This window comes from Hydra vulgaris, chromosome 05 (genome assembly GCF_038396675.1).
Source record: "Hydra vulgaris chromosome 05, alternate assembly HydraT2T_AEP".
Classification (NCBI taxonomy): Eukaryota; Metazoa; Cnidaria; class Hydrozoa; order Anthoathecata; family Hydridae; genus Hydra; species Hydra vulgaris.
The window spans coordinates 39,016,160-39,030,671 of NC_088924.1; the positions used below are offsets into that span (position 1 = coordinate 39,016,160).

A 14,512-nucleotide genomic window follows, 5' to 3' on the forward strand; every position below is an offset into this window, starting at 1 on the left:
TAGTATTTCTGAACCGTAATTGGGACTTGTGTAACTTAAAAATAAAATTGAGAAAAAGCAAACATTTCTTAGCTAAGTCACATCATCGATTTAGAAGATTTTATAATATTGAGTCTTTATAAGAGTCTTTATAAGAACAACTTTTTAAAAAAATATTAATTTTTTGTTGCCGAGTACCCGTCCATTTATTCGACGGATACCGGGACAGACATTTTCACAATATTCGGCAGCTCTAATTGCAACAGAATGTTGAAAATTTTTATTGTTAAAAGTCAGATTGCTTGCGCCCTCTTCTTCATAGCGCTCCCCCTCCTTTCAGGTTCCAAAACTTCTGCCAAAAAATTTGTCTATAGCCATGCATTTTTAAAAGAAGCAAACTTCAATTTACTCGCGTTAAAACCAATAAGTTAAGTTTTATGAACAATTTTTTTTAATAACTCCCTATCAGTTACTACGCTTGAAGAATTATTGTTTATTCATCAATCACCAGCGAAAGATTAGTTTCGAATAAACAAATTTAATTTGAAATAAATAAATAAAACTCATTTTTCCCTAATAATTCCCATAGAAAAAAATTAATATTAACTAGAAACAGATATAAGTTGAATTAAAATAGTCTAACAATTTCTACCCGCATTTCCTCTGTTTACTTACTGAAATTATTTACTTACGTAAATTATAGAGGAAGAGCGGGTAACGCTAATGCTGTTAGTAAATTAAATATAATGCGGGTTAAACCTTTAAATTAAAAAGAAAAAGATACTAACAGCATTACCAATTATTACATGTATAATGAAGGTTAATTATAATCATTGCCATTGAATGTATTGTTTAATATAATATTCTGGTTTTTCAAAAATGCTATATTATTTGATGGTTTAATTTAATTAACAAATCATAAATTAACATTAATGGCAAATAATGATTTATTTGAATGTTTTATTTTTCATTTAAACCAATTAGTTTAATACCACGTAATTGTTAATTATTTGTAACCGATATCAATTTGAAATGAATTGTCATACTGGTAAACGATATAAATTAAAATTCTGGTGGCTAAAAGCAAGTAATTGACGCAAGTAAATTATCGCAAATAAGATCTTAAATAGAAAATAAATTTTAAAATTATTATAATCTAAATCTGTAGAAACTAGTAAAACGTTAATAAAAAATGAGTCTTTCATGGAACTGTTTTGTTTTACTATGCACTGTCATACTAAGTGAAGCTATACCGCTCCCACAAGGTAATTTTTTTTTCATTCATTTAATTATATATATGTAATGTACTATATATTTAACGAGTTAAAGTAAATAAATAAAAAATAAATAAATAAGAAAAGCTTTAATTTTTTAAAATTATTAATCATAATCACAGTTTTTCAATAAATTTATGTAATGAACTTTTTCAAACATTTAAAGTTTGAAGATAAAAGCTTTTTTATAAAACGATCGTTATGTGTCATTGCTTTTTCCTGTGTTTTATTTTTTCGTGGATCAACTTTTTGAATGTTTTGTATTTTATTTTTACAGCTTCAACAACTTGTGACAACGGCCAATATTACCCCGATCCAAACAACTGTAATAAATTCTTTATATGCAGCAATGGTCAAAAATTATCACTTAGTTGCCCTTCTTCATTAGCTTGGGATAACACCATCAAAGCATGTTTAAAAAGCTCGACTTTGTGTCAAGTTTCTTCATTGCAAGTTACTGATTTGCCATTAGCTGTTTCTGTTGCATCAGCTCAAATCTTAAATACTGCAGCTCTCACCAAACCTATACTTTCTATTGCTACTGAATCTCAGCAAGCCGAAACTCCGCAAACGTCAACTTCTACAACTGAATTACCTCCAATAATTAATTCAGTTGCAAACAAAACTGATGTACTCACGCTTGTAACTGATTCTCCACAAACAACCAATGACATATTAGAAAGTTTTTCTTTAAGTTCTGTAACAGATGTATCAAAACTTACTGCTTCAGTAATGAAAGAAACTGAACAACTCAAAACTACCAGCGAAGCTCCAATATTAGCTACTCAGACGTTCAACGATGTAACCTCAACTCCTGCAACTCATTCGCTTATGTCTAATATTGCTGATGTGAATAAAACTGAAACTAATGTAACTGAATCTCCCTTAGCCACCACTCATGTTGATGAATTGAGCTCGACTTCTGCACTTGATGTAGGAAAAGTTACCATCTTAGTTTTAAATGAAACTGAACAACTTGCATCAACTTCTTCCACTTCTGATATTGAGTTTTCTACAATTATAAATGCAGATCCAAACAAAACCGATCTAGTTACGCTTGCATCAGAACCTCTGCAAGATGTCACTCAAATAAAAGACGAGCCAAGTACAACTTCTGCGATCGATGTTGACACTACTTCAAAAAACTGAACAGCTTTTAACTGACGTTTGTAAATAAAGTTTTAGTATTTACCTTGGCAATGAAGTTAACAAAAACTTGTTTAGTTTTATTTAAATTGCAAACATTCTTGTTAGTATGCTTCTGTTTTGTACGTTACAAGTTGTTATGAACTCAAAAAAAAGCTTTATTAAAAAGTGTTTTAATTAAAATATACATTGTTTGTTTATCAAAGATAAACCTTAAGTTTATACGTTTTTTCTTAAATAATATGTGTATATATTTATTTCGTATTTTTAATTTATTGAGTTTGAAATAACTTTTTAGAAAACATTTTTGAAGTCGTACGTATCCCTCGAGTATCTCTAGAGTAATAATATCTTTTTTTCAATATTAGGTTTTAATCATTCTATTTATTTAAATACTTAATTTAAATAATTTAAAAACCTATTATTAAACTAAATCGATAATAAAGAAAATTATCAAAATTCAGAAATATTATATAATTATGTGCCATAATAAAATAAAATTGTGAAAGTGATAACAAATTATGGAAATTACTAATTGAAAAAAATTAAAATAATAGGATTACGAAACTATTTATTAACATAAACATTAAAATTTCAAATTTACCGACTAAATTTTAAACTAAGTGGGTTTTCTTTTTTCCATATTTATTATAAAAAATCCCTACTTACTAGTAACAAGTTTATTTATTGATAATGTCATTATTCAAAAAGTTTTTTAGGTGTTTATATTGACAAAAATCTTAAATTAAAAATAATAAAATTTCAACGAATTAAATTTCAAAAAGCGGTAATATTTCAACAAAAATATGGTATTTTATGCATAATAAAAAGCAATTTTAACTAGCTTTTCTTAACTTATTCAAGTTAGTTGTGAATTTATTTTCATTTTAACTATGCAAATAGTAGGGAGTTGCCGTAATTGAAAGAGCTCCTTGATAGCTTCGGAATAAGGTTAAGTGTGAAACATTTAACTTTACGAAAATATAACTTCCTATACTTTTATGAGTTCATCATATTTTAGTTTTCATTTTTTTATCGAACTTTTAGTAACTAAGAAACTGCAAGTATGTAAACAGAGTTTTTTTTTTTAATTTACCCTTTGCGATTCAACTTTGTCGTTACATCGAAACTGTTACTACTAACAGTTTTATCTAATGTAAATTATTTCAACGTTTCAACGTTTCAAGGATTCAACGTTTACGTTATATAAAGAGTTAATACCGTAAGATGATCAAGTTTTAAGGGAAGTTGTTCAGACGAAAAATATGTCTCATGGTCATGCCATACGTTTTGAAACCGTGATGAATCCTACTTTCAGAAAGTAACACTTAGGGAAAAATTTTTCGAGATCTAGGAAAATAAATACTTTTTTTAAAAACACTTAAAGTCTTGTATTTTCCCTTATATTCACAATAAGTATTGTATTAAATCATTAAAAAATTTCGATAAGAGGTAACTCTAAAGACTAAACAGTTTATCAAATTTAATAATAATTGCATCAACAAATGTATAATAAAAAATGTAATAGTCTTGGAATAATTCCAAATTTAGAAATTTTTCCAAGATTATTCCATATTTTAAAAGCTTGTTGTTGTTTAAGTTATTGAATGATTTGTAAAAATAAAGTTTTTGACAAACATTTCAATATGAACATTAAAAAAACAACCGTTAAGCCAGGTATTTCCTGTCACAAGTACTTCAATTATGAAGTACTGGTGACAGAAAATACCTGGTGTCTGAGCTAATCAAGTAGTGGAAAAGATAGAAATATCCCCAAATCAAATAGTAAAGGTTGGGATAGATAGAGGAGGATTTTTAAAAGTTTATTTGAGTATTTTTGAATGTAAAGTAAATGAAATTAAAACCAAGTTCTCATACAAAGAGGGTTTAAATGACAAAAAGAGGTTTTTCATGACAAGTGTAAGGAAATGTATTTTTGATCATCGTACTTTTTGACGCAATCAAACTGTAATTATTTTCAGTTAAGTTATGTAACTAAGAACGTTTTTAGATATAAAACTAACAATATTGCTAACATATACGCTTATCTGGTTAGGGGTTAGAACCGAAGAAAGTGTCTGGCTAATGAGTAAACATCTTATAATAGTTAACTAAGTAATCTGGATTTTTTTCAACCTTCATACTATAATGTAAGTACATTTTTTGAAGTTTGAGAGTGTCTGGCCTTGCCAGACACTCTCAAACTTTGATAAGTGCCATCTTAATAAGTGTTTGGGAATGGATGCCATAATTTCTAATACTATTACAAAGAAAATTGTAAGAAAATTACGCATTAAAATTTGACGTAGTTTAGCCGGTACACCTTTGGTACCAGTTACCAGTCAAAACCACCATGATCTAAAGTATAGTTGACCATCGTTTTTACTAGTTTTAGGAGTATGCGCTGAGAAATTTTCAGCCTTTATAAAATAACGTAGGTCTGGCGGCCACAGGCTCTTAGACTATTGCAGAAGACCAAATAGTCTTATATAAAAACATACTAAAAAAACTTTTACATAAAATCATTACATTATAATGGTATAGTGATATAAATATTAGATAACAAGTATACAAATACATTTTTTACACATTTATTACTAATACAATTTACAAATTTATTACTAATGCAATGTTGAAAATATGTTTATATATAATAAAAAATAAGATTTTAATTAAGAAGCTTGCAGAGAACAAATTTAGAAAAAATCAATAACTTAATTTTTATACGTTAAAATACTCTTTTTAATAGTTTTTATAAGCAATTTAAGTTTTTAAAAATCAATATTATTTAAATTAATTAGTAAAAATTTATTCCAGATATGAGGTGCACGATAAGTAATTTTGAATTACTCAAGCTTTTAAATTATTCAAAAATCAACTATCATTACTGCACTGGAATAAATTTTAATGACAATGCTAATAATATCTATAGGACTCTTTTTTTTGAATGCAATGCTAATTTCCCAATCGTTGAAAATAAAATAACAGCTAAGAGTTGCAATACACCTTGGATTACCAAAGGCGTCAAAAAATCGTCCAAGATTAAACAAAAACTTTATACAAATTTTTTAAAAATAAAAACACCTACAAGCGAAAAAATTTACCAAGACTACAAAAATCTATTTAAAAAAAATTTGCAAAAACTTAAAAAAAAATTATTACTCCCAATTACTTAATACATTTAAAAATGTATTAAGTAATTGGGATCACCAAATTTTTATCTATAAACTTGAACGTTATTTGTCAAATCGTTAGCAATTTGTTCCGAGTAATGATGGTTATCACACCACTTGTCTTTCTATAACATGTAGAGTCCCACAAGGCTCAATTCTTAGGCCGCTCCTTTTTCTAATTTATATTATAGATTTAAGTAAAGCCTCTAAACTAACAACTATTATGTTTGCAGATGATACTAACTTATTCATATCTAAGATGATACTAACTTATTCATATCTAAGATGATACTAACTTATTCATATCTAAGATGATACTAACTTATTCATATCTAAGAGTGATATCTTTGAACTCTTTAAAACAATAAACAAAGAGCTTAGACATGTATCGAGTTGGTTTATGTGTAATTATTTAGAATAAGTTTACTCTAAATACTAATTAAATAAAGTGGACCTTATTCCATTCGCTTTCCAAAAAGCAGTTTTTTCCATTAAACCAACCTCAAATTTTTATTGATCAAATTGAAATAAAAAGGGATTCCGTAACAAAATTTTTAGGTGTTTATCTTGATGAAAACATTACTTGGAATCATCGTATTGACTATATAAGCGCTAGAATTTCAAAAAGCATAAAAGTTTTATATAAAGCACGAATCGGCCATAATAAGAAATATTTAATCAAACTTTATTATTCACTTATACGCAGTTATCTAAATTATGCTAATATTGCATAATTTAGATAACTGTGGAGAAGTACAGAAAAAAGTTGCAACGTCTTTATCGCCGTCAGAAACATGCAATCCGTTTAATCTGCTTTGCAAATCGATTTTCTTACGCAAAACAATATTTTATTGAAGTGAGAATTTTAAATATATACGAGCTAAATATATATAATATTTTATGCTTTGTGTACATAAGGAAAAATGAGTTGTCCCTATCTGCCTTCAAAGATTTTTTTACTCTGAAACCTATCAACAAATACAATTTGAGAAATACTGATTTTTTAAATAAATCTTTTTGTCAAACATACTTTAATCAATTTTGTATTGCCTATCGGGCACCACACCATTGGAATAAAATTGTTTTTCCGAATTTTGATTTTGAACTACCCATTACTTTTCGTCTTTTTAAAAGTAAATTAAAAACCCTAATTTATTTATTAGATGACGTATTATGTTATTATTTATAGTATGAATTAATAACTTTGCCTTTACTAATTTGCATTTATAAAAAATTTATTCTTATTTTGTCGGTTTTTATACTTTTTACTTAATATTTTATTATATTTTGGTGCTTATACGTTTATATAAAATATTGGTGAGTAGATCCGCGTGATCTCTCTTTTTATTATATACTATATACTTTGGAAACTTTAGAAGTTTGATATTGTTGTTGCGACCTTTGTTAAATGCTTGTTTGAATATATTTAAGGTTCTGACGACAAGATCCTTTGATCTTCTTTCAGATACCTTGATTATTTGTTATATCGTTTAGCGAAAATTTTTGAAAGTTTATTACTTTTATTTTTGACAATAAATAATTGTAATTCGACCAACAAATGTTGAAAATAATAAAAAAAAAATTTTCTCAAAATGAGCCAGCATAAGGCAAGACTTAAAAAAAAATGGAGATGGATCTGATTCTGTTGTGTACATAAAGACAAAGAATGTCTATCTTTTGAGAAAACCAGTTCATTACTTCAATAAAAAAAGACTTTGTTGACCCTGGATTCAGGGTCTTTCTAGTTAAAAATTGAACTTTCTAGTTAAATATTCTTTCGCGGTGCTCTGTGATAAGACCGTAAAGACTTCAGGGAGCAAATTAAAAATCACACATAAAAAAAAAAGATCTTCTTAAATATGCGGTGTAAGGTATAATAAAGGAGAGAATTGTTTATATGAAGCTTTGTTATCAAACAACTAAAGATATTTTATGTGTTGCTCAAAAAAGTAGTATATATTGTCGCATAATAATATATTGTATAAAAGTATTCTGCTGTATTTAAAAAAACTTTTTGGACACGAAATCTGATCTAACTTTTCGCAGTCACACGAAAAATAGAAAAAAGAACAAAAATGTCGGGAACTGTCAAAACTGTGCTAAAATCCAGTTTAATTTTAACTTAAAGTTTAATGCCTTTCGGCTATCAGCCATATTATTCAAAAGTATAAATACGCCGTCTCTGCATACCTGGCAGTCTGGTAAAACCTAGATACCCGGCAAACTTTGTTTAGATAAGTGCAGTTTTTTAGTTGAAATACTAAAAGATCGGTATAATAAAGAAAATTAATCCCTTAAAAATATAATAAATTCATAGAACACTGCTCATTTTTAGAGGTTTTAAGTTAAAGTTATTTTTACTTCAAATCTTATTTAACCACTCTTTCGAGCAGGTTGACATGAAATAGAAACCGTTGAAAACGAATTAAAAAGCGCATCTTTTTTCATTTTTTGACCATTTTTCTAAATATTTACAAATCTTCAAATAATGAGGGGGTTCTAAACTTTATGTAACTGTATCTTTTGAGCGCCAAAATATATTTTGATAAAATTTGAAACCTATTTACAATTTGTGTTTGAATTCAAGATAAAGAATTTTTTTTTTCAAAAAATAATTTCCTTCAACCAGGGGGATGCAGGAGTCATTTTTCAAGGGGTGTTCTTGCCCCTGTGATCTGACTGCCGTGATTTTTAGCAAAAAATTATCATTTTAATAAATATTAGCAAAATAATAGTTGCAATTATCTTCTTGTCAAAAATCTATTCGGAATGCAAAAAATTTTCCATCTCTACTGATACACACAAAACATGAATAAATCTCCGATAACAAAATCAGACAAATGAAATGCCACAAACAGTATTTTAAAAATTATAATATGAACAAAAATGAAAAAGAAATAGGTATTTTTTCAATCTAAACATATTCTTGAAAAATTTTCTTACAATCTCGTTGAACAGTATTCAACAACCATAGCTCTTAGCTTTTCACCGTGATGGTCGTATTTCTCAGATAAAACGAACCTTTTCAGTGTCTTGTTTAAGTTTTTATGCAATGGTTCAGATGTTTGTTCTGATGTAATACCGAGCGAGATTTGCTGCCTTTCGAGATACTCCTTGACATGGAACCTGATTATGTGAAACTTCCATCCAAGTGAAATCTTCATTGCAAATACATCATGGACATATACTTTTAAGTGAAGCATGGACTCCACAAACTTGTATATTTTTTCTTTGCAGGATATATCGAGTTTCATCACAAAACAACATTCAGCTAATAAATCAAACAAATTTAACCAAATATCAACTTGCTAAAAATAATAGTATTAACATATTCGTGTCTTCTAATTTTATTTAGGCTGGTAGGTCAATAGTCCCCTATCTGTACTAATTGAATTAAAAGCGATCTAAGAAGTGTTCAAAAAAATTTAAAAAGCAATGAATTATCTCCTTTAAACCTCCTCAGGGTTTCAATACATTCCAGATATTCAATTGGAGAATAAAGTGTCATTTCGTCCAATGATCTTAAAATTTTGGCACAGTTAGGTCCATCAAAGCCACCACCATTATATCCATGCCTGATAACCGTTTTCTTTTTAAGAAACTGCTTCAGATTTTTATCAGTGAAAAGAATATCAATAATTTTACTAACATGGTGTTCATAAATATGATATTTAGGTGGTGGAATTATGTTGATAATTTCTTCAGTCAATTTCTCATCCAACAGAGATGGATAAGTAACATTTTTATAATATTGCATCTTTACACGAGGTTTGTTATCAAATTGGTATTTTTTGAATTCATCTGCTAGTGATTTGAAAGTCCTTAGAACTCCTTTTTCATCCATCGGCCCATCACAATAGCAACACGAGTATTTGCTACCATGACCCTTGATTATAGAAAATAACTTATAGGTATTGCTTACTTAAAATATAAAATATAAATGAAATAAGATACTTACTGATAATCCATTGATGATGTTGATCAATTTGAGGTCAGAAGCCAAGGTAAACTTCAATTGATTGAGTTGAAGGAGTTAGAAAAGTGTTTTCAGATTGTGACGATTCTCTTCTACGTTTCGAACTATGTCTAAGATAATCACTTTGTTGACCTCTGTGTACTTCTGGTTTCTTGATTGAAAATCTAATACTGATGGGTCAAACACGTTCATGACAATCTTTAGAGATCCCTGTCCTCCATCAATACCAACGCGTACAACAGAGTTAAAAATATCCATTTTTCTGAAGGAGCAAACTTCAGTTACAAGCATAGATAGGTCAGTACAATAAACAATATCTTTTTCAAAAAAGTTTTTACTGATCTTGAGCTGACATTTTTTCACATCGTAAAACCTATTCAAGTAGCGTAACCTGTTTGTAACTTCAGCATAAGTGTTCTCCTGTATTCCAGATCGCCCAACATCCTTTCTTATCTCCTTCATTATTCCTAACACTGCATAATTTTGAAGATCATGGTTTATCTTCAAGTTCATGGTTGTTTCACTTCTTATATGCCTTATAGGTGATTGGTCTCTGTATACTTTAACAGGAAGAGCTTTTCCTCCTGTTGCAAGTTTTATTTTTATACAATCACCAACAGCAGATATTTTTTTTAGCGTACAAGAAATAACTCTGTCAGCGATATTTTGATTTTTTGAAGTAACTAAGGCGTAAAGATTTTAAACAGTTTTTTTTTTTGCTGCAAGGATGTTGAATACCAGGACCAACAATTTGACAGCATTCTGAGCAAAATGAATTTCTTTTTACGAATGTAATGTTTTCAGATTCTACGTAGGTGAATTCAGAAAGATTAAGTCTACTACTACTTTTAGTACATTGCCCTAACCAGCAGATAGTACAATTGCAGTTGCCATCTTTTTGTTTAATTCTTCACAACTTTTTAATTTGATCACGACCATTTATTCAGGAAGTCTCCACAGCTTTACTGATAGCTTTACCTTTCTGTTTTAAAAATAAGTTTGTCTTGCAGCTTCCGCATATTCCTGACGGATGAGACTTAGGCTCAGACTGAATCCAGGGTCCACAAAGTCTTTAATCAGATAAATCAATGAATCACTCTTCTCCAAAGATAGGCATTTTTTGTCTTTATTGACACAACAGAAACATATCCATCTCCTATTTTCTAAATGAGATCTTGCTTTTTGCGACTCATTTTGTACAAAAACGTTTTTATTTAGTATTTTCTGTATTAGATTTTTTAAATTTTATAAATCAATACTCTACAATATTGTTTAATTTAAACAAATTATCAGACAATTGACGTAATTTATTAAGACTAATTTGTCTAATTATTGTGTTTATGCCATTATTTTGATATTAGATCATTTGTAATTAGTCTCTAAATAAAATTAACTTCAATTTCAGGCACAAACCACGTGATTTGCAAACAAGAGTAGAAATACCCTTGAAAAACGCCCCCTGCATCCCCCTGTTTGAGGGCAAGTAATTTTTGAAAAGAAACAAAATATTATCTTAAATCCCATCATATATTGTAATTAGGCTTCAAATTTTATCAAAATATATTTTGACGCTCAAAAGATACAGCCACATAAAGTTTAGGACCTCCTCATTATTTAAAGGTTTTAAATATTTAGAAAAGTGGTCAAAAAATGAAAAAAGATGCGGTTATTAATTCGTTTTTAACGGTTTCTATTACGAGTCAACCTGATCGGAAGAGTGGTTGAAAAAAATCTGAAGTAAAAATAACTTTAACTTAAAACCTCTAAAAATGAGCAGTGAGAAGTATAGGATATTGTATCTTCGTAACAAAGTTAAATGTTCCACACTTAACCTTATTCCGAAGCTAACAAGGAGCTTTTCAAATTACGGTAACTCCCTTCTTTTTGCATAGTTAAAATGAAAATGTAATCACAATTAACTTGATTAAGTTAAGAAACGCTGGTCAAAATTGCTTTTTAATTATGGATAAAATACGTATGCTCGTTGAAACTTTACCGCTTTTTGAAATTTAATTCGTTGAAATTTTATTACTTTTAATTTAAGATTTTTGTCAATATAAACACCTAAAAAACTTTTTGAATAATGACATTATCAATACAATAACTTGTTACTAGTAAGCAGGTGTTTTTACAATAAATATGGAAGAAAAAAATTCACTTAGTTTATTAATAATATTCAATGATAGTCTCGACTATTCAATAGTCTCGACTATTCGGAAAATTTGAAATTTTAATGGATATGCTAATAAGTAGTTTCGTAATCCTATTATTTTAATTATTTTCAATTAGTAATTTCCATAATTTGTTATCACTTTCACAATTTTATTTTATTATGGCACATAATTATATAATATCTCTGAGTTTTGATAATTTCTTTATTATCGATTTAGTTTAATAATAGGTTTTTAAATTATTTAAATTAAGTATTTAAAAAAACAGAATTATTAAAACCTAATATTGAAAAAAAGATATTATTACTCTAGGGATACTCGAGGGATACGTACGACTTCAAAAATGTTTTCTAAAAAGTTATTTCAAACTCAATAAATTAAAAATACGAAATAAATATATGCACATATTATTTAAGAAAAAACGCATAAACTTATATCTTTGATAAACAAACAATGTATGTTTTAATTAAAACACTTTTTAATAAAGCTTTTTTTGAGTTCATAACAACTACTAACGTACAAAACAGAAGCATACTAACAAGAATGTTTGCAATTTAAATAAAACTAAACAAGTTTTTGTTAACTTCATTGCCAAGGTAAATACTGAAACTTCATTTACAAACGTCAGTTAAAAGCTGTTCAGTTTTTTGAAGTAGTGTCAACATTGATCGCAGAAATTGTACTTGGCTCGTCTGTTATTTGAGTGACATCTTGCAGAGGTTCTGATGCAAGCGTAACTAGATCAGTTTTGTTTGGATCTGCATTTATAATTGTAGAAAACTCAATATCAGAAGTGGAAGAAGTTGATGCAAGTTGTTCAGTTTCATTTAAAACTAAAATGGTAACTTTTGATACATCAAGTGCAGAAGTCGAGCTCAATTCATCAACATGAGTGGTGACTAAGGGAGATTCAGTTACATTAGTTTCAGTTTTATTCACATCAGCAATATTAGACATAAGCGAATGAGTTGCAGGAGTTGAGGTTACATCGTTGAACGTCTGAGTAGCTAATATTGGAGCTTCGCTGGTAGTTTTGAGTTGTTCAGTTTCTTTCATTACTGAAGCAGTAAGTTTTGATACATCTGTTATAGAACTTAAAGAAAAGCTTTTTAATATATCATTGGTTGTTTGTGGAGAATCAGTTACAAGCGTGAGTACATCAGTTTTGTTTGCAACTGAATTAATTATTGGAGGTAATTCAGTTGCAGAAGTTGACGTTTGCGGAGTTTCGGCTTGCTGAGATTCAGTAGCAATAGAAAGTATAGGTTTGGTGAGAGCTGCAGTATTTAAGATTTGAGCTGATGCAACAGAAACAGCTAATGGCAAATCAGTAACTTGCAATGAAGAAACTTGACACAAAGTCGAGCTTTTAAAACATGCTTTGATGGTGTTATCCCAAGCTAATGAAGAAGGGCAGCTAAGTGATAATTTTTGACCATTGCTGCATATAAAGAATTTATTACAGTTGTTTGGATCGGGGTAGTATTTGCCGTTGTCACAAGTTGTTGAAGCTGTAAAATAAAGTACAAAACATTCAAAAGGTTGATCCACAAAAAAAATAAAACGCAGGAATAAATAATGACACACAATGATCGTTTTATAAAAAGTTTTTATCCTCAACTTTTGAATGTTTATAGAGTACAGTTTAAATGTTTATAGTATACATTATCTAGATTTAATGTAAAATATTGATTAGGTGACAAAAATTTTAAATTATTGATTAATGATAAGTTATGATAATTTCAAAAGCATTCACTTTAAAGCTTTTACCCCGTTCATACTGACAAAAAAAACGTTTTTGTTTGGAATTTGTTTTAAATTATTATTTTAAAAAGCTGTATAAAACAATAGTAAAGCGAGATGGTTTTATATATATATATATATATATATATATATAAGTATGTATATATATATAAGTATGTTTATATATATATACATATATATATATATATATATATATATATATATATATATATATATATATATATATATATATATATATATATATATATATTTATATATATATATATATATATATATATATATATATATATATATATATATATATACATATATATATATATATATATATTTGGATTTATTTACTTTAACTCGTTAAATATATAGTACATTACATATATATATTTAAATGAATGAAAAAAAAATTACCTTGTGGGAGCGGTATAGCTTCACTTAGTATGACAGTGCATAGTAAAACAAAACAGTTCCATGAAAGACTCATTTTTTATTAACGTTTTACTAGTTTCTACAGATTTAAATTATAATAAAATTTTAAAATTTATTTTCTATTTAAGATCTTATTTGCAATAATTTACTTGCGTCAGCTACTTACTTTTAGCCACCAGAATTTTAATTTATATCGTTTACAAGTATGACAATTCATTACAACTTGATATCGGTTACAAATAATTAACAATTACGTGGTATTATACAAATTGGATTAAATCAAAAATAAAACATTAAGTATTAAAGCAAATCATTAATTGGCCATTACTTAATGATTTTTTAATTAACTTAAACCATCAAAATAAAGCCATTAGGGCTAGCATTTATGTATTTTTAATTTATTTTATTTATAAAACCAGAATATTACATTTCTCAACACATACAATTGCGTTGATTATTATTAGCCGTCATTATACAAATAATAATTGATAAGGTTGCTTATGCCTTCTTTTTTTATGGTCAAACCCGCGTTTTTTCTAATCTAATTACAGCATCACCTGCATCAGCATCAGCATCAGCATCACCTGCACTTCCTCTCTAACTTAA

General features: G+C 27.9%; 2 protein-coding genes across 2 annotated transcripts; one reads left to right on the forward strand and one right to left on the reverse strand.

Moving 5' to 3' along the window:
* Positions 1–1,068: 1,068 nt before the first annotated feature.
* On the forward strand, positions 1,069–2,621 carry LOC136080048 (mucin-17-like). Its single transcript, XM_065796674.1, has 2 exons — positions 1,069–1,244; positions 1,531–2,621. The coding sequence occupies exons 1-2, from the start codon at positions 1,172–1,174 to the stop codon at positions 2,400–2,402; spliced, it is 945 nt and encodes a 314-aa protein (XP_065652746.1). The 5' UTR covers positions 1,069–1,171; the 3' UTR covers positions 2,403–2,621.
* A 9,647-nt stretch (positions 2,622–12,268) lies between these two features.
* LOC124807443 (uncharacterized) lies at positions 12,269–14,123 on the reverse strand. The gene is made up of 2 exons (XM_065796675.1): positions 13,889–14,123; positions 12,269–13,230 (listed from the first exon to the last, which is right to left on the reverse strand). The coding sequence occupies exons 1-2, from the start codon at positions 13,959–13,961 to the stop codon at positions 12,359–12,361; spliced, it is 945 nt and encodes a 314-aa protein (XP_065652747.1). The 5' UTR covers positions 13,962–14,123; the 3' UTR covers positions 12,269–12,358.
* Positions 14,124–14,512: the final 389 nt, after the last annotated feature.

Coding starts and splice junctions, on each gene's coding strand:
- LOC136080048 (XM_065796674.1), top strand. CDS start 1,172: ATGAGTCTTTCATGGAACTGTTTTGTTTTACTATGCACTGTCATACTA. Junction 1,245..1,530: donor AGCTATACCGCTCCCACAAG/GTAATTTTTTTT, acceptor TTATTTTTACAG/CTTCAACAACTTGTGACAAC.
- LOC124807443 (XM_065796675.1), bottom strand. CDS start 13,961: ATGAGTCTTTCATGGAACTGTTTTGTTTTACTATGCACTGTCATACTA. Junction 13,231..13,888: donor AGCTATACCGCTCCCACAAG/GTAATTTTTTTT, acceptor TTTATTTTACAG/CTTCAACAACTTGTGACAAC.